Raw genomic sequence first — 19,234 nt, forward strand, 5'->3', positions numbered from 1 at the left:
TACTTTACACACATGGACATTACTGATGCTTCATCTCCTTATGCAGCACTTTGCTCATATATACAATGAGAAAACCACTTAGCTCACAACAGCATGTTGATGGGTTTAATTAACATTTTAGAACACTAATTTCTTTGGATGAAAGCGCTAGAGAAGTAGGAGTATCACAACTTGAGACATGCTATCCTGTATTCAAGTGAACCAAACAGAATGCCAACTAATCAAAGTGCAGCCAAAAATCAGCACATTCACAAAGCTGCAATATGCATTTCAGTTTTATTTTAGTGGGGAGATGAGACTGAACTGGGCTTTGATTAAGAATGCAGCTAGGCAAATTGTGAGCAACCATGATTTTTGATTGCTGTTCTGAACAGGATATAGCACCAACAGCATAGGTAGAGTTAATGCAAGAGTGCAGCCTGCTTGCTTAAAAAGATTACCTGTTTACTGAAATCCATGGCTGCCTTTTCTGATTCGAACATGATCGACCAGTTGTGTCTCTGATCATCATAAAATGTACCGTAGTTGTTGGGCTGAACCTATGGAAAAAAAAAATCAGTCCCATATATCAAAATTACAAACACGTGTTCAGTTCAAGCACTTGGATTTTAATTATGATAAAAAACTACTGAATGAGATAAAACTCCTCTGTTGCTTAAAAATGAACCAGGCTCAGATGTCAGAAGTTAGCCTTTATTCCTCTGATCAGTACAGACGCTCCCTGACTTATGCAAGCGTTTCGTTCCAGAATGCCTTGAGTAACTCGAATTTTGCATAAGTTGGAAACATATCTCTGACCATTATGTGAAAAAAAAAAAACCAACCCTCCTATTTCCAGCTTACAGAACTTTTTCCATAAACTCGGATTTGCGTAAATCGAGTTTACGTAACTCGGGGAGTGTCTGTACCCTGAATAAAAATGTGTTAGAACTTGCTAAATATATGATTTACAAAGTTCTTCATAGGAGCCACAATTTCCTAAAATGGATGTTTAAAGTAAAGCTAGGAAATCTATATTTGGGCCATTGAATATGAGTGGCCTGATCTTCAGAGATGTAAAACATACCTGGTTCCCATAATCAGTGGGAGCCAATAGGTGCTCAGCACTTCTGAAAAAATCAGCCCATCTTAATTTGGCTCCATAACCATGAATTTAGGAGTCTAACTTTAGGCACCCAAGTGTGACAGTTGGAGGTTTTTGTTTTTTTTTTAAATGAATCCTATGTGTATTTCTGTTTTCACTCCATACTTTACACTGCTACCCAGTAGGAGGAAAAGGATTAAGTTTGCTCTGAGGACAGAGCAAGACACAGGTATGTGTGTGCACACAGTTTAGCTGAATGAATGGATTGAATGGGTAAATAAAAGAAGTGGCTGAAACCGACCCAAACCAACAAAGCGGACCCAGGATGACAAAGAGATATCCCTCTCCCCCTGGAAGACACCCTCCCCCCCTCAGCAACTGAACATTCAACACTTAACACCAGGAAACCCCACCAGGAAAGCCGTATGAATTGAACTGGAGAACAAAGGGGAAGAGGCGTCAGGTGGTTGAATAAGGGCTACCTTTTGGAGGGTCATAGCAGCTCTAACCTGGGCAAAAAAAGGGTACAGAGAGCCAGAGCAAGGAACAGAGTCCATCATAGCTTGGCTGATGGCACTGACTGGGCCAGGATGGACTATGATGTAACTTCTGCCTCTTGCAGCTAATTTAAGGATTTTCAGATTGTGTGTGTGCCAGGCAACTAAAATAGTTACCTTGTTTTGAAAAGGCTGCCTGTGTCACTGTACATCTTCACTGAGAGCACTGCATTCCAAAGGGGTACACTACAAGCCTCCTGCAGGGGTCTGACATGGCTGCAGGGAGCTATGAAGAGGGAGACAAGGATCTCTGCTGCTGTAGGCCCAGTCTTGGAGGAACTGCCTGGGTCCTTGGGGCCTGATACATTAAAAAGGAGTCACTCCCAAGAGACTGGTTACAGGCTGGGGCATAGACCAGAGCCCATGGATCTGCGATACCAGGTTTGAAAGTTTTGGCAATAGTTAAGTCAAGTCAATATTAAAACAGGACAGAATCTAGTTGTTAAGAAATTCTAGAGATCCCATGCCATCAGCACAGGCAAAACATTTTAGTAAGATCACTGCTTTGGCTCCATGTTTGTTTATAAACACTTAATACTATCCATGGACTGGAAGTGCTTTATAACACAAGCTTGCTGAAAATGGATTATAGAGCTAAAGGGAAAGAGGAATGATTCTTAAATCAAATAAAGGGATGGAGGTGGCTTGACATCTTTCCTGCTACTTGTTACTAACAGCTATTTTTCACCTATTCAGGACTCTGGTTCTCTCTGAAATTGGAGGAAAAGTTAAATAGAAACTTTCAGAAAGGCTTGCAAAAACCTAGCAAATTCTTTCTGAAGGAGAAACATGCTGTCAGATTTCACACAGAGCTTAGGCAGTTTCTTGCCCTCTCTTCATCAGACAGCATTTTTTCCCATTCCCATAATCATTTAAGAAAAGTCCTAGGACATATGTGAATTTGGGTTTCTTTGATCCCATTGCAAGTGTACAAGAAAAGCAAAGCAATGTAATTTGCTCTGTAAAATGAGGATTATCTCCACTGTATAGTGCTGTGAGATCTACTGTTGAAAAAATTCCTGGTGCAATTTATGATAGGAACAGAAAAAATACTTATACAACATTCTGAATTCATGGTGCCCTTTACAAAACATGAATGACGGCTTGTCTACAATTGCGCTCCCTTTGACTCCTGTACTCCACCTGATCGAGAAGAGTAACGGGAGTCGATGGGAGAGCATCTCCCATTGATGTTGCATAGTGTGGACTCTGCAGTAAGCAGATCCAAGCTATGTCGATTTGAGTTACACAATTCATGTAATTCAAATTGCGTAGCTTAGATCAACTTTTCCCTTCAGTGTAGGCAGGGCATGAGTCACATGCCTTGTCACAAAGACTTTACAATCTATAGCCAAGAGGACAACAACATTTCAGGAGAGGGAAGGTGATAATTCCTAGCTGCTGTACAGAGTACGGTGTACCAGAAGCTTAAGGGCAGGTCTACACTTAAAACATTGCAGGGGCACTGCTCTAGTGATTCAGTGAAGATGCTACTATGTCAGTAAGAGAGCTTCTCCTATTGCCATAGTTAATCCACCTCCCCGAGAGGTGGTAGCTAGGTTGATGGGAGAAGCCTGCCTGTTGACATAGTGCTGCCTACACTGGGTTCCTCCCCCCCCACCACACCCCTGAACTACATAGTTATACCAGTGTAAATTTGTAGTGTAGACAAACACATATGACTACCAAAAAAAAAAAAAAAAGTTTTCTAATGCAAAGTCTTACCGTGAGCACAAACCCTGGATGGATCCTGGCAGCCGTGACCTGCTGCTGCTGATTGATATAAAGGAGAATCTTGTACTTGATTCCACAGGAAGGAGAGAGGAGGGAAAAACAAAAACAAACAAAATTAATCCCCCCACATCTGTGAAATTCTGGTGTGCACTATGAGAGATACAGTAGCATTAGGGCCATAGTTTGTCTGCCAAATGCACCAGCAGTAGGTGCACTCAAGCAATGAAGTTTAACTGCTGAAATGTAAATAGCAGATTGTACTGTACTCTGCATGAATCTATACACTTCTGTGTTAGAGCATATGCAGTCATGTGCATATACTTTCAACACTTTTCCATACATACGTACTTGGCCTGGAGAGTCACCTCACAGCTCTTAAATATTCATTTGCTGAAGCACCCCTCTTTGATTACACCAAATCAACTTTGATTCTTGCTTTGTATTCTGCTTCCTCCTATTCTGCAGTCTAACAGCACAGCTGTAAGGGTGGAGAGCTGTCTAGAGGAAATGTGCTCAGGTCACAGTCTCCTCTAGATGTTGTGTCGCCTACTAGACAGAGCACTAGACTGGAATTCAGGAGACCTGGGTTCTATTCCCAACCCTATTATTGACCTGCAGGGTGACCATAGACAAGTAATTTCACCTTCAGAAGTCAGACTAGATTGGGGTAATCAATTATTTTTTTGTTAAAAGGTCCAAATTTCTTGGTCAAGATATAGTTAAGATCCAGACTCCAGAGAAAACAAAACAAAAGATTTTTGGGTCCATTCAAAAAAGTGTGTGGCAATCCGGATTTGGCCCGTGGTCTGCCCATTGTCTATCCCTGGACAAGATGATCACAATAGTTCCATCTGACCTTAGAACACATGAATCTTTCAGCCCATAAGACTACCTATATGCAAGGGATATGGTAAAGCAGGGGTTGGCAACCTTTCAGAAGTAGTGTGCAGAGTCTTCACTTATTCACTTAACTTAAGGTTTTGCGTGCCGGTAATACATTTTTACATTTTTTAGAAGGTCTCTCTCTACAAGTCTATTATATAACTAAACTATTGTTGTATGTAAAGTAAACAAGGTTTTCAAAATGTGTAAGAAGCTTAATTTAAAAATTAAAATGCTGATTTTATGCAGCCAGTCTGGGGTTCCGTTCACCTAGATTGGCAGCAGGCTGAGAGGGGCTGTGGGACACTGGCTGGCAAGGGGCCGGCAACCAGGACCCTGGGCCAGCAGCCAGGATACCAGACTGGCAGTGGGCTGAGTGGGGCTGGCCACCGGGACCCCAGACCAGGGGTGCAAGTGGGAATGTGAGGGGGGGGTGCTCCTGTTTGGTGCTCAGGACAGAGGTGGGGATGTGGGGGAATGCAAGAGTCAGGGCATAGGGTGTGTGGGGTGTGCAGGGGTCAGGGCAGAGGGCTGTGTGTGTGGCAGGGGTTCAAGGGTCAGGGCAGAGGGCTGGGGTGCTTGGCTTGTAGGGGTACTCCCAGTCCCCTGCCGTGAGCCGCTCATGGCAGGGAGCTGGAGGGGATATGTCCGATTCCACTCCTTTCCCTAGGGCCCCTGTCTGTCCCCCCTCTCTTCTCTGCCTCCTCCCCAGGGCAGCGAGCATGCTGCAGCTCTGCTTCCCCTCCCCCTCGCAAGGGTGATCAGCGCAGGGAAGGAGAGGAGAAGGGGCAAGAAAGCACCACGCTGTGGGAAGCAGGAGAGGGGGAAGCTTGGCTGCCAGCAGGACCAAGCTTCTGCCTCCTGCCCCTGCAGGAGAGAGCGGTGGGGCTGAGTGGGGCTGCGACCCTGGCAGGTAGCAGTATGCCATCAGCTCACGTGCTGTCTTTGGCACGCATGCCACAGGTTGCCAACCCCTGTGGTAAAAGGATGGGTGTTCAGCTATAACTTTTGTAGTTTTTGACTTTTGAGAGGTTTACCATGCAGTCATAGTTTTGCATTAACAGTCTAACATTAATTTCCCAATTAATTTGTTCACTGAAAGATGAAAAGATCTCCTCAACTCTCTAATGGATCAGGTAGCAATGGCCAGCAGCTATCTAGCAAAATTAAGCACACACATCACTGGTTTACTGAACAGTAGTCAAATAAAAGGTTAACAAGTATGAATATTGCAGACAAAGCATGCAGTTGCATACCTGTGCCCATTACCTCCTTTATGAAAGCACAATTTGAGAGAGCCTTAAAGGTAGTATAAGCACCTCTCTTTCATGCTTGGCCAGCCCTCCACTTCCCTGTTCAGCCAAGAATTTGAGAAGGGGGGGTTAAAAAAGCAAACCCAAAAGGTCTCAAAATCAGTTTACTGTAAGCAGTATTCTTAAAAAAAAAAAAAAAAAGAAGAAGAAGAAGAAACCCCCCACACAGTAATTTAGGGAGACAACAGAAGAAGGGAAGCTGCAGCTGGCTGAGGGTAAGAGACAGCACCAGATCAAGGGCAGATTGAATTTAGGTTATTTCTTTTAAAACAGCTTGCTAAATACTCCTTTGTTCTACACTCAGAGTGGCAGATAGCTATAAGAGTGGAGCTGCATTCAAGAACTGATTTTTTGTATAAAAAGGTCAAAGTACAGCATAATTCATATCAATCTGTTTACATGAACTGAATTATAAGGGATATGCATATGTATTTACTAATGGATCTGAGATCAGGTTCACAGTTTGAAAGCATCCGAACAAATACCAAAATAGCTTCTGCACAAAAAGACTGCAATGGAACAGACATTCCACCTTCTCTAATGTGTTTCAGTCTCAGGTGGGAAAATATCTTTACAATAGCCTTGCTGAATGCTCAGAGAACAGGTGCAGCTACAAAAGTAGCTCAGGTGCAGAGCCACCAAGAAACCTAACAGGGCTGGAAATCACCAAACAGGAATGGCACTAAATATGATAACATTAAAAATGAGAAGCAATTCGGCTTTGAACAAGATGTGCTTTTAGTATAGGAGTATGTTAAAGAGAAATGCAGCCTCTCTCACCTCTTTGGTAGCATGGTTCCCCACCACAGCTGCTCCATACTTGCCTTGCTTCACATACTGCCCATTTGTGCTAAAAGGCAAAGTAAGAAAGTCAGATGCAAATCCATTCCTTCTTCACATTTCTTTGGTGTTTATGAGGAGCTTTTCACCTTGATATCCAAGGGCCACTTCCTATAGACTTCTATATCAGACTGATGTCTCCTAAACTTAGTAGAGCTAAATCTTTTTAGCTTGCCCAAAAAAGCCATAGGGAACTTAAATTCTGGTATTTTTTAAACTTGAGTCATCTTTCCACAGCAGAACACAAACAGACATGTATAGTTTTGGTACTAGGTTCCCCCCTTCGGTTTTCCAGGGGGTGAATTTAGCATTGGTAAAAGAGGATCTGACTGAGTTGGTCACAAACATTGCAAGAATCCCCCTACTGCTCCTCAATCAAAACATGCAACACCCCTCACTGTTTAAGTCCTCGGCTTCCCAGACATCAGGCAATGGATCATATACTCCTAATCTGCAGAATACAGATGTTCCATTCATAGGCTTTTATGACCCAATAATTGTACCAAATCATGGGTCATTTGTGTAACAGAGATACAGACATAAAAATCCCTTTCTTTGCCCAAAAATATTTTCTGCTTGTGATAAAACTTTAAAATTGGGAGTCCCAGTCTCAAGGAATGAAAGGCCAATGCAGGAACTCTCAGTTCTGCTTACTATGATACTTACTATCGAAAGGCATGAACTGCTGCAGCGACAAATACTGATGGGGCTGCTGAAGCCACTGTGGTTGTAGGCATCTTCTGGGCTGGCTGACCTGCTGAAAAATAAACCAGAGTGAGAAATGACAGCAGCGGACCTTTTCTCACAATTGGAATTGACCAGCATACTTCAAAATACAGTAGCTTTAAGTTTAAGATTGCACTGATTTGTCTACTATAGACAGTTTATCAAACTAATAGCAAAGTGGATGTAGACTGACCCAGATGGTGAATCCATTTTTGTATTTACCTAGAACTAGTCCCTACCAACGCAAAGAACCAAATTCAGAAGAGAAACAGGAGTCTGTGAGAGCTGTTCTTTGCCCAACAGCTGCTACTAGTGCAACTACAGTTGTTGCAAAGCTGTCATTGCAGCAAATCTCAAATGGATGGTCAGAGGAGACAGCAACTGACAAGATCATTGGGATAGCTATCATTATGGTTTTACCCAGGTAATAGATAATCCAACCAAAAGGTCACTGTGCAACAGTATTAAGGGTCTCCATTTCCCAAACAAGCCAAGGAAACTACCAAGGCTGAAGTTCAATCCTTAGTTTACTTAAGAGTTTAGAACAGAACAGAGTCCCTCGCTTGGGGCTTGTCTGTAAGCAGACACTGTGTGTAGCAAGCCAAGGAGTAAATCTACAGTGCACCATGTGGACTCTACTACTGTGCATTGGGAGTTTCCAGTGCACGTTGATCTACTGCTGTTTAACAGCGTAACAGGTCAAAGTGCAAAAGGGAAATTCTAGTGCGCAATAGCAGGGTCCACATAGTCACTTTATGTGCAGCAGGCTGAGGTGCTCTAGACACATACAACAACTTATCATGCAGTAGGTCTCCATACGGACAACCCCAAGACAAGGGACCTTGTTCTATGCTGAACTCTCACTTACTCAGTGGTAAGATGAAGGTAAAATTTGTTCACGTTTTTGTGAAGAGCGTTGGGGGAAATACTAGAGAAATGTTATGTACTGATAAAAAAGGGAAAATATGCCTACTGACATCTCAAGAGCTCTGTGGTCTGTTCCAATCACAACAGTGATAGTTCCCAACAACAGCAACCAAATCCTTTACTTTGCATTTTTACACACTCTGAGCAGCTGTTTTAGTATTCATACTGTACAGTGAAGTACAGACTAATATACTGTATAATTTGAAAAACTGCTTGCCAGCACACACACATTGAAAATCATACAAGCATTGTGCATCATAAAATGAATATTGATGGCAAATACCTCACTGCCATCTTACATGTACTGTAGAAGGAACAATATTTTGAAGAAATTATGGATGCCAGATACAGCACATCAGGTCAGGCAAGTTTTGTTTCATTACTTGAAGGGACTTAACACAAAACACATTCCTGAAGTTATTTAGGTGCTGTTGTATTAATTAAGATGGAATACATGTGGGCTAAAGGTGTTATCATAAGGCAATCATAGGCCAACATTAAACAAGGTTCAAGGTTTAGTTTACAAAGACCTCAGCCTGCTTAGTAGGCAAAAAATAAGAGGTTAAAAGGATCTTAAAGATAAAGAAAAGGAAAAAGTTGAAGCATTTGAAAAGTACTAAGTAAGGCTTTCATTTTAACAACATCCCTTGTGCCCTTTTCCTTCTAAAATCTCTCTCTAGCTAAAGGGAAACACCCTTGTTTGACAGTCTGCTAGTTGGTATTAAAGATGGAATGACTGTCCTTTGGAGGAAAAGAGAAGTTAGTTAAGATGGACTGGAGCTGTTGTTCCTAAGGTCAATTCAATTTCCTAAAAAGAAAAAACCACACGTAGGAGAGGAAAGAAAAGAATAGCAAGAGAGAAAATAAAGCTTCTATCTCTGGTGAGGACTCTCACTTGCAGCCTCAAAGCTGGAGAAATACAGTAACTCCTCACTTAACATTGTAGTTATGTTCCTAAAAAAATGCAACTCTAAGCAAAATGATGTTAAGTGAATCCAATTTCCCCATAAGAATTAATGTAAAATAAATGGGGATAGGTTCCAGGGAAAAAAAAATTTCACTAGACAAAAGACTATTACACACACACACACACACACACACACACACACACACACACACACCATTTTAAACAAACAGTTTAATACTGGTACACAGCAATGATGATTGTGAAGCTTGGTTGAGGTGGTGAAGTCAGAGAATGTTTAGAAGGGGATTTGAGCAGATGATGGAACACAGACATGATGAGGCGCAGGGGACAAGCTCAGACGAGCAGATAGAAGCAAGACCAAAGGACTCTGAGGAGGGGCTGCTGGGTGAGGAAAGTGGACGGTGGCAGCATGTGACTAGGAGAACCAGGCAGAGGAAAAGACGGGCCAGTGATGGAGACATAGAACTCAGGAACAGGTTTGCTGAGTTGGGAAATGAAGATGGAGCACAGCAGGCTGCTGAAGGACAAAGGGCGAGGAAGAAGAGGCGAGCAGCTAGTCCTGCAGAAAGAGGGGAGGAGTCGATGGAGGCGACACCAAGTGGGAGCCCTAGGAGGACTGTAAGGGCGAATACAAATCGTAAGGAATTGCGACCACCTGCTGTGGGGGATAGACCGCAGAATCGCACTGTCATCAGGAAAAGGCAAGTTTACGTGATTGGAGACTCTTTACTGAGAAGAGTGGATAGGCCTGTAACTAGACCTGATCGGGAGAACAGAAGGGTGTGCTGTCTGCCAGGGGCTAAGATACAGGATGTGGACCTGAGGCTGAATACGATCTTAGCGGGAGCAGGAAAGAATCCATTGATTATCCTTCATGTGGGAACGAATGATACGGCTAGTTACTCGCTGGACTGTATCAAGGAGGACTATGCCAGACTGGGGAAGAGGCTCAAAGACATCGAGGCTCAGGTGATCTTCAGTGGGATTCTGCCGGTTCCTAGAGCGGGGCGACGAAGGAGTGACAAGATTATGGCGATCAACAGATGGCTTAGGGAGTGGTGTTATAAGGAGGGCTTTGGAATGTACGGTCACTGGGAAGCGTTTACGGATAGACGACTGTTCGCTCAGGATGGACTTCATCTAAGCAAGGAGGGAAATAGAATTCTAGGATGGAGGCTCGCCGACCTCATCAAGAGAGCTTTAAACTAGGAAGTTGGGGGAGATGGTTGGGAGATGTTCGGGAGATCTCCACGCCGGAATGTAACCTGGAGAGGAAAGTAAACAAAGTGAGAGGGGACACCCTTGTGGTCCCAAGATTTGATCCAAGGAGGAATAGTGGAGAAACAAGAGTAGCGGGTGATGCTGGTGGTAAAAGGTCTCTGCAGGACGGGGGAAAGAATGTCACTGATGCCAAACGCCAAAAATTAAAAGGCCTGTACACTAATGCGAGGAGTCTAGGTAACAAGATGGAGGAACTGGAGTTACTGGTGCAGGAAGTGAAACCGGATATTATAGGGATAACTGAAACCTGGTGGAATAGTACTCATGACTGGAGCACGGGTATTGAAGGCTATGTGCTGTTTAGGAAAGACAGAAAGAAAGGCAAAGGTGGTGGAGTAGCCTTGTACATCAATGATGACATTAACTGTAGCGAAATAAGAAGCGATGGAATGGATAAGACAGAGTCTGTCTGGGCGAAAATCACATTGGGTAAAAAAGCAACTAGAGCTTCCCCTGAGATAGTGCTTGGCGTGTGCTACAGACCGCCGGGATCTGATTGGGATATGGATAGAGACCTCTTTAATGTCTTTAATGAAGTAAACACAAAGGGGAAATGTGTGATTATGGGGGACTTCAACTTCCCGGATATAGACTGGAGGACGAGTACTTGCAAGAATAATAGGGGTCAGATTTTTCTGGATGTGATAGCGGATGGATTTCTTCATCAAGTAGTTGAAGTACCTACGAGAGGAGATGCCATTTTAGATTTGGTGTTGGTGAGCAGTGAGGACCTCGTAGAAGAAATGGTGGTAGGGGACAACCTTGGTTCGAGTGATCATGAGCTGATTCAGTTCAAACTAGATGGAAGGATAAACAAATGTAGATCTGGGATTAGGGTTTTTGACTTCTCGAGGGCTAATTTTAAAGAGTTAAGGAAATTAGTTAGGGAAGTGGATTGGACGGAGGAATTAGTGGATTTGAATGCGGAGGAGGCCTGGAATTACTTTAAGTCGCAGCTGCAGAGACTGTCGGAAGCCTGCATCCCGAGAAAGGGGAAAAAAACCATGGGCAGGAGTCGTAGGCCAAACTGGATGAGCAAACAACTCAGAGAGGGGATTAGACAAAAGCAGACAGCTTACAGGGAGTGGAAGAAAGGCAGGATCAGCAAGGAAAGCTACCTTGGCGAGGTCAGAACGTGTAGGGATAAAGTGAGGAAGGCTAAAAGCCGCATTGAACTGGACCTTGCAAAGGGAATCAAAACCAATAGTAAAAGGTTCTACAGCCACATAAATAAGAAGAAAACAAAGAAAGAAGAAGTGGGCCCGCTATACACTGAGGATGGAATGGAGATCAAGGATAACCTAGGCATGGCCCAACATCTAAACAAGTACTTTGCTTCAGTTTTTAATAAGACTAGTGAACCTTGGGATGATGGAGGGATGATAAACGGGAATGTGGATATGGAAGTGGATATTACCGCAACTGAGGTAGAGGCCGTACTTGAACAGCTCGATGGGACGAAGTCGGAGGGCCCGGACAATCTCCATCCGAGGATATTAAAGGAACTGGCGCGTGAAATTGCGAGCCCGTTAGCGAAAATTTTTAAGCAATCGGTAAACTCGGGGGTTGTGCCGTATGATTGGAGGATTGCTAATGTAGTTCCTATTTTTAAGAAAGGGAATAAAAGTGATCCGGGTAATTATAGGCCTGTTAGCTTGACGTCTGTAGTATGCAAGGTCTTGGAAAAAATTTTAAGGGAGAAAGTAGTCAAGGACATAGGGGTCAATGGTAATTGGGACGAATTGCAACACGGATTTACTAAAGGTAGATCGTGCCAAACCAATCTGATCTCCTTCTTTGAGAAGGTGACGGATTACTTAGATAAAGGAAATGCGGTAGATATAATTTACCTAGATTTCAGTAAGGCGTTCGACACGGTTCCGCACGGGGAACTGTTAGTCAAATTGCAAAAGATGGGAATGAATATGAAAGTTGTTAGTTGGATAAGGAACTGGTTAAAGGGGAGACTCCAGAGGGTCGTATTGAAAGGTGAATTGTCAGGCTGGAAGGAGGTCACTAGTGGAGTCCCTCAAGGATTGGTTTTGGGACCGATCTTATTTAACCTTTTTATTACGGACCTTGGCACAAAGAGCGGGAATGTGCTAATAAAGTTTGCGGATGACACGAAGCTGGGGGGTATTGCTAACACGGAGAAGGACAGGGATACTATTCAGGAAGATCTGAACCACCTTGTTAACTGGAGTAATAGGAACAGGATGAAATACAATAGTGAAAAGTGCAAGGTTATGCATTTAGGAACTAATAATAAGAATTTTGGATATACGTTGGGGGTGCATCAGTTGGAAGCGACGGAGGAGGAGAAGGACCTTGGGGTGCTGGTTGATAGCAGGATGACTATGAGTCGCCAATGTGATACGGCTGTTAAAAAAGCAAATGCGATTTTGGGATGCATCAGGCGGGGTATTTCCTGCAAGGATAAGGAGGTGTTAGTACCGTTATACAAGGCGTTGGTGAGACCCCATCTGGAATACTGTGTGCAGTTCTGGTGTCCCATGTTCAAGAAGGATGAATTCAAACTGGAACAGGTTCAGAGACGGGCTACAAGGATGATCCGAGGAATGGAAAAACTGCCTTATGAAAGGAGACTCAAAGAGCTTGGCTTGTTTAGCCTGGCCAAAAGAAGGCTGCGGGGGGATATGCTTGCTCTATATAAATATATCAGGGGGGTTAACGTTAGGGAGGGAGAGGAATTATTTAAGTTTAGTACTAATGTAGGCACGAGGACGAATGGGTATAAACTGGATATTAGGAAGTTTAGACTTGAAATTAGACGAAGGTTTCTAACCATTAGGGGAGTGAAGTTCTGGAACAGCCTTCCGAGGGAAGTAGTCGGGGCACAAGACTTTCCTGGCTTTAAGACAAAGCTCGATAAGTATATGGAGGGGATGTTATGATAGGATTGTCAATTTGGGCAATTGATCTTGGATTACCACCAGATAGGTCTGCTCAATGATCTGCGGGGAGATGTTGGATGACATGGGAACTGAGTTACTGCAGAGAATTCCTTCTTGGGTGCTGGCTGGTGAGTCTTGCCCACATGCTCAGGGTTTAGCTGATCGCCATATTTGGGGTCGGGAAGGAATTTTCCTCCAGGGCGGATTGGCAGGGGCCCTGGAGGTTTTTCGCCTTCCCCTGCAGCATGGGGCACGGGTCGCTTGCTGGTGGTTTCTCTGCAGCTTGAGGTCTTCAAACCAGTTTTGAAGATTTCAATAACTCGATCCTGGGATAGGGGTTGTTATAAAATTGGATGGGTGGGGTTCTGTGGCCTGCCTTGTGCAGGAGGTCAGACTAGATGATCAGATTGGTCCCTTCTGACCTATTAGTCTATGAGAATGTGATATTTCCCAGGGAATGCCTTACTGCTAAATGATGAACTAGCAATCAGCTGAGCCCTCAAGGATCAACTCGTTGTTAATGTAGCCTCACAATCTACAAGGCAGCACAAATGGAGGGAGGGGAGACATCATGGCAGACAGAGAGAGAGAGAGAGAGAGAGAGAGAGAGAGAGAGAGAGGCGCATTGCCCCTTTAAGGACAGCTGAACTGCTGGCAATTGATAGCCTGCTGGGTGCCTGCCGCACAGGGAACTTAGAGGAACAGAGAGCTGATGGGGGGCTGCCAGTCCACCCTGGTTTTAAGCCCCCACCAGCTAGCTCTAACCAGCTGCTCTTCCTGCAAGCAGAGGACAAAGCAGGTGGCTGCCAAAGGATGTTATAAGGGAGCTTTGCACAACTTTAAACGAGCATGTTCTCTAATTGATCAGCAATTTAAAAACAAAACAACAAACCAGGACGACTGTAAGTGAGGAGTCACTGTTCAGGTCAACCACATGGTCTGATGAGCTACTCAGAGACTTGATAAACTTGTGCCAGCATTGGGCTGTTTAGAGCACTGCCTTTCATTCCCTCTCTGGTCACAAGCTAACAGAAGTGTCACAAAATATTCAGTCATAGCTGGCTAAACCAGACTCATTAGACAGAAGAAAAAAGTAGAGAGATAGGAAAGACAAGAAATAAGGGGAGTAGTGGGCTGGGGAGGAAGTCTCTCTCACATCCCATGGGTTTTTGGGATGTCAGCATGTGGAGATTGCAATGCCATCTGGCTCCCTCACTCTTTTGGCCCCGTGTAGTCAGGACAACTTTCAGGATCAGTTGGCAGCCATGAGGGTGAAGCTTGCTGCTGCAAGAGCCAACTTTTTCCCCCAAAGTCTCTTTATGGAACCAGAAAGGGAGTGATGGGCGGAACAGCCCATCCTTTTATTATTTTATCCACCAATTGGGCCTAGTTTCCAACACACCAATTTCAGCTCACTAACTTATGGTTCCACACTTTTCTTGTCTACTTACCTAGCATGATCTTAAACACAGTAGAACTTTTTGTTTGGACTAATTCAGACAGTTGCAGTGGCACAGGAGCCAGCAAACAGAACTGTAAACAAGGGAGTTTGGGAGGGAGTTTGCAAGGGGAGCTGGGGGTGGGGGGGAAGACTAGGAGAACAAGGCAGAGGAACAGACAGGCTAGTGAAGGGAGTGTGTGGTGTTCTGGCAGTGTTGTGGTGCTCGTTGCAGGTTTGTTTTGCTGTGGGTGGTGGTGTTTTGGCTTGGTTTGTGTTTCCCAGACTAACAGGACTTAAGTGGGAAGGCTATGACAGATACAGAGGCACCAGTGGTAATGACCCAAGCAGTGGAGGACACAATGAAGATGACTGGATGTGGAATTTGCAGTATGCATATGATCTTGGAGGGGGTAGTACCTGAAAAGTGTTTCATCTGCAAGAAGTGCCACCTGACAGAGTTGATGGAAGAAAAGATCTGAGGATTGGAGATGTAAGTGGAAACTCTGGTTGAGTTTAGAAGGTGGTTCAAGCAGATGATGGAGCAAAGACATGAGGAGTCTGAGGAGAAAAGCTCAGACTTGCAGATGGAAGCAGGACCAAAGAACTCTGAGGGGAGACTGCTGGGCGAAGAAAATGGACAGTGGAAGCATGTGACTAAGAGAACCAGGCAGAGAAAAAAAGACGGGCTAGTGAAATAGAGAAATAGTGAAATAGAGAAATAGAGCTCAGGAACAGGTTTGCAGAGTTGGAAAACGAAGAAGGGGTACAGCAGGTGGTCACTGAAGGTGGGACAGCAAGGAAAAAGAGAAGAGCAGCTAGTCCTATAGGAAAAGGGGAAGAGTCAATGGAGATGATAACAACAAATATGAGCCCCAAGAGGATACAGGATGGGTCACAGAGGATTGCAAGGGAGAGTAGGAATTGAGAGGACTTGCAGCCAAAGGAAATAGGGGATAGACCGGAGAATCGCGCCATCTCCAGGAAAAGGCAGGTCTATATGATTGGGGACTCCTTACTGGGAAAAACAGATTGGATCTGCTGTTACAGGCCTGAGAGCAGAAGGGTGTGCTGTCTGCTGGGTGCTAAGACACGGGATGTGAACCTGAGGCTGAAGAGGATCCTAATGGGAGCAGAAAGAATCCACTGACTGTCCTTCACGTGGGAACAAATTGATACATTCATGCAAGAATCTAGACATATCAGGGGAGACTATGCTAGGTTGGAGAAGATGTTTAAGGAAACTGAGCCTAATGTGATCTTCAGTGAGATTCTACCTGTTCCTAGAGAAGGGCAACAAAGGTGTGACAAGATGATGATGAGGATGATGATCAACAAATGGCTCAGGCAGCAGTGCTTTAAGGAGGGCTTTGGAATGTCTGGCCACTGGGAGGCATTCATGGACAGAGGATTGTTCTCTCAGGATGGACTTAACCTGAGTAGGGAGCGAAATAGACTTCTAGGATGGGGGCTGGCACAACTGATTACGAGACCTTTAAACTAGGAATTTGGGGGAGATGTTCAGGTAAATCGCCATGCTGGATTTTACCATTGAGAGAGAAGAAAATGAAGTAAGAAAGGGTACAACTGCGGGTAGGAGAATGGACAAAAGGAGGAAGGGTACTGCAGATACTAGTCTAATAGGTAATACTGGTGGTAGAATGTCCGCGCCTAATCGGGTAAAGAATGTGAGCGAGGCCAAAGAGCAAAAATTAAAATGTTTGTATACCAATGCAAGGAACCTAAGTAACTAAAAACTAGAGCTACTGGTGCAGGAAGTGAAACCAGATATTGTAGAGATAACAGAAACATGGTGGAACAGTAGTCGTGACTAGAGTACAGGTATTGAAGGGTATGTGCTGTTTATGAAAGACAGAAATAAAAGGTAAAGGTGGTGGAGTAGCATTGTATAGCAATGATGCATAGACTAAAAAAACAAGAAGGGATGGAATGGATAAGAGAGTCTGTCTGGGCAAAAATGACACTCGGGAAGAAAGCTATTAGAGCCTCCCCTGGAATAGTACACCCCAAGCACTGTCGACCACCAGGATCTGATCTGGATATGGATAGAGACCTTTTCAATTTTTTTAATGAAGTAAATACTAATGGGAATTGTGTGATCATGGGAGACTTTAATTTCCCAGATATAGACTGGAGGACAAGTGCTAGTAATAATAATAATAAGGCTCAGATTTTCCTAGATACGATAGCAGATGGATTTCTTCACCAAGTAGTTGCTGAATCAACAAGAGGGGATGATATTTTAGATTTGGTTTTGGTGAGTAGTGAGGACCATTAGAAGAAATGGTTGTAGGGGACAACCTTGGTTCAAGCGATCATGAGCTACTTCAGTTCAAACTGAATGAAAGGATTAACAAAAATAGATCTGTGACTAAGGTTTTTGATTTCAAAAGGACTAACTTTAAAAAAATTAAGAAAATTAGTTAGGGAAGTAGATTGGACTGAAGAATTTGTGGATCTAAAGGCAGAGGAGGCTGGAATTACTTCAAGTCAAAGTTGCAGAAACGATCAGAAGCCTGCATCCCAAGAAAGGGGAAAAAAATTCATAGGCAAGAGTTGTAGACCAAGCTGGATAAGCAAGCATCTCAGAGAGGTGATTAAGAAAAAGCAGAAAGCCTACAAGGAATGGAAGATGGGAGGGATCAGAAAGGAAAGCTACCTTATTGAGGTCAGATAATGTAGGGTAAAGTGAGAAAGGCTAAAAGCCATGTAGAGTTGGATCTTGCAAAGGAAATTAAAACAAATAGTAAAAAGGTTCTATAGCCATATAAATAAGAAGAAAACAAAGAAAGAAAAACTGGGACTGCTAACACTGAGGATGGAGTGGAGGTTAAGGATAATCAAGATATGGCCCAATATCTAACAAATATTTTGCCTCAGCCTTTAAGGAGGCTAATGATGAGTTTAGGAATAATGACAGGATGACAAATGGGAATGAGGATATGGAGGTAGATATTACCATATCTGAGGTAGAAGCCAAACTCGAACAGCTTAGTGAACTAAATCGGGAGGGCCCAGATAATCTGCATCCAAGAATATTAAAGGAACTGGCACATGAAATTGCAAGCCCATTAGCAAGAATTTTTAATGAATCTGTAAACTCAGGGGTTGAACAGTATGACTGGAAAATTGCTAAAACAGTTCCTATTTTTAAGAAAGGAAAAAAAAAGTGATCCAGGTAACTACAGGCCTGTTAGTTTGACATCTGTAGTATGCAAGGTCTTGGAAAAAATTTTTGAAAGAGAAAGTAGCTAAGGACACTGAGGTCAATGGTAATTGGGACAAAATACAATATGGTTTTACAAAAGGTAGGTTGTGCCAAACCAACCTGATCTCCTTTGAGAAAGAAGGTTACAGATTTTTTAGACAAAGGAAATGCAAGGATCTAATTTACCTCGATTTCAGTAAGGCATTTGATAGGGTTCCACATGGGAAATTATTAGTTAAATTGGAAAAGATGGGGATCAATATGAAAACTGAAAGGTGGATAAGGAACTGGTTAAAGGGGAGACTACAACGGCTCATATGGAAAGGTGAGCTGTCAGGCTGGAGGGAGGTTACTAGTGGAGTTCCTCAGGGATCAGTTTTGGGACCAGTCTTATTTAATCTTTTTATTACTAACCTCGGCACGAAACATGGGTGTGTGCTAATAAAGTTTGCAGATGAAACAAAGCTGGGAGGTATTGTCAATACAGAGAAGGACCAGAATATCATATAGGAAGATCTGGATGACCTTGTAAATTGGAGTAATAGGAATAGGATGAAATTTAATAGTGAAAAGTAAAAGGTCATGCATTTAGAGATTAATAAGAATTTTTGTTATAAGCTGTTATCAGTTGGAAGTAACAGATGAGAAGAAAGACCTCAAAGTATTGATCAAAGGAGGACTATGAGCCGCCAATGTGATACGGCCGTGAAAAAAGCTAATGGATCTTGGGATGTATCAGACGAGGTATTTTCAGTAGAGATAAGGAGGTGTTAGTACCATTATACAAGGTACTGGTGAGACCATCTGGAATACTGTGCGCAATAATGGTCTCCCATGTTTAAGAAGGATGAATTCAAACTGGAACAGGTCAGAGAAGGGCTACTAGGATGACCTGAGGAATGGAAAATCTGTTTTATGAAACTCAAAGAGCTTGGCTTGTTTAGCCTAACCAAAAGAAGGCTAAGGGGAAATATGATTGCTCTCTATAAATATATCAGAGGGATAAATACCAAGGAAGGAGAGGAATTACTTAAGCTCAGTACCAATGTGGACACAAGAACAAATGGATATAAACTGGCCATCCGAAAGTTTATACTTGAAATTAGACAAAGGTTTCTAACCACCAGAGGAGTGAAGTTCTGGAACAGCCTTCCAAGCAAAACATGAGGGGCAAAAGACATATTCAAGATTAAGCTTGATAAATTTATGGAGGGGACAGTATGATGGGATAGCCTAATTTTGGCAATTAATTGATCTTTTACTATTAGCAGTAAATATGCCCAATGGCCTGTGATGGGATGTTAGATGGGGTGGGATCTGAGTTACTACAGAGAATTCTTTCCCAGGTGTCTGGCTGGTGAGTCTTGCCCACATGCTCTG

The 19,234-nt window shown here is 43.4% G+C and overlaps 1 protein-coding gene across 10 annotated transcripts in view; it reads right to left on the reverse strand.

Annotated features, from left to right (window-relative positions):
- Positions 1–19,234, reverse strand: part of FKBP15 (FKBP prolyl isomerase 15) — a 108,235-nt gene that overhangs the window by 59,146 nt on the left and 29,855 nt on the right. For 7 of the 10 annotated variants that reach the window (XM_030535527.1, XM_030535523.1, XM_030535528.1 and 4 more), the window contains exons 3-6: positions 7,077–7,167; positions 6,351–6,420; positions 3,367–3,441; positions 441–539 (exon numbers count right to left, since the gene is read on the reverse strand). In XM_030535527.1, coding sequence (XP_030391387.1) covers positions 441–539; positions 3,367–3,441; positions 6,351–6,420; positions 7,077–7,167 — 335 coding nt within the window. The remainder of the gene's footprint in view (positions 1–440; positions 540–3,366; positions 3,442–6,350; positions 6,421–7,076; positions 7,168–19,234) is intronic. The other 3 variants (XM_030535532.1, XM_030535526.1, XM_030535531.1) reach the window with 1 other exon arrangement.

The sequence above is a fragment of the Gopherus evgoodei genome, chromosome 16, assembly GCF_007399415.2.
Source record: "Gopherus evgoodei ecotype Sinaloan lineage chromosome 16, rGopEvg1_v1.p, whole genome shotgun sequence".
In the NCBI taxonomy this organism is placed as follows: Eukaryota; Metazoa; Chordata; order Testudines; family Testudinidae; genus Gopherus; species Gopherus evgoodei.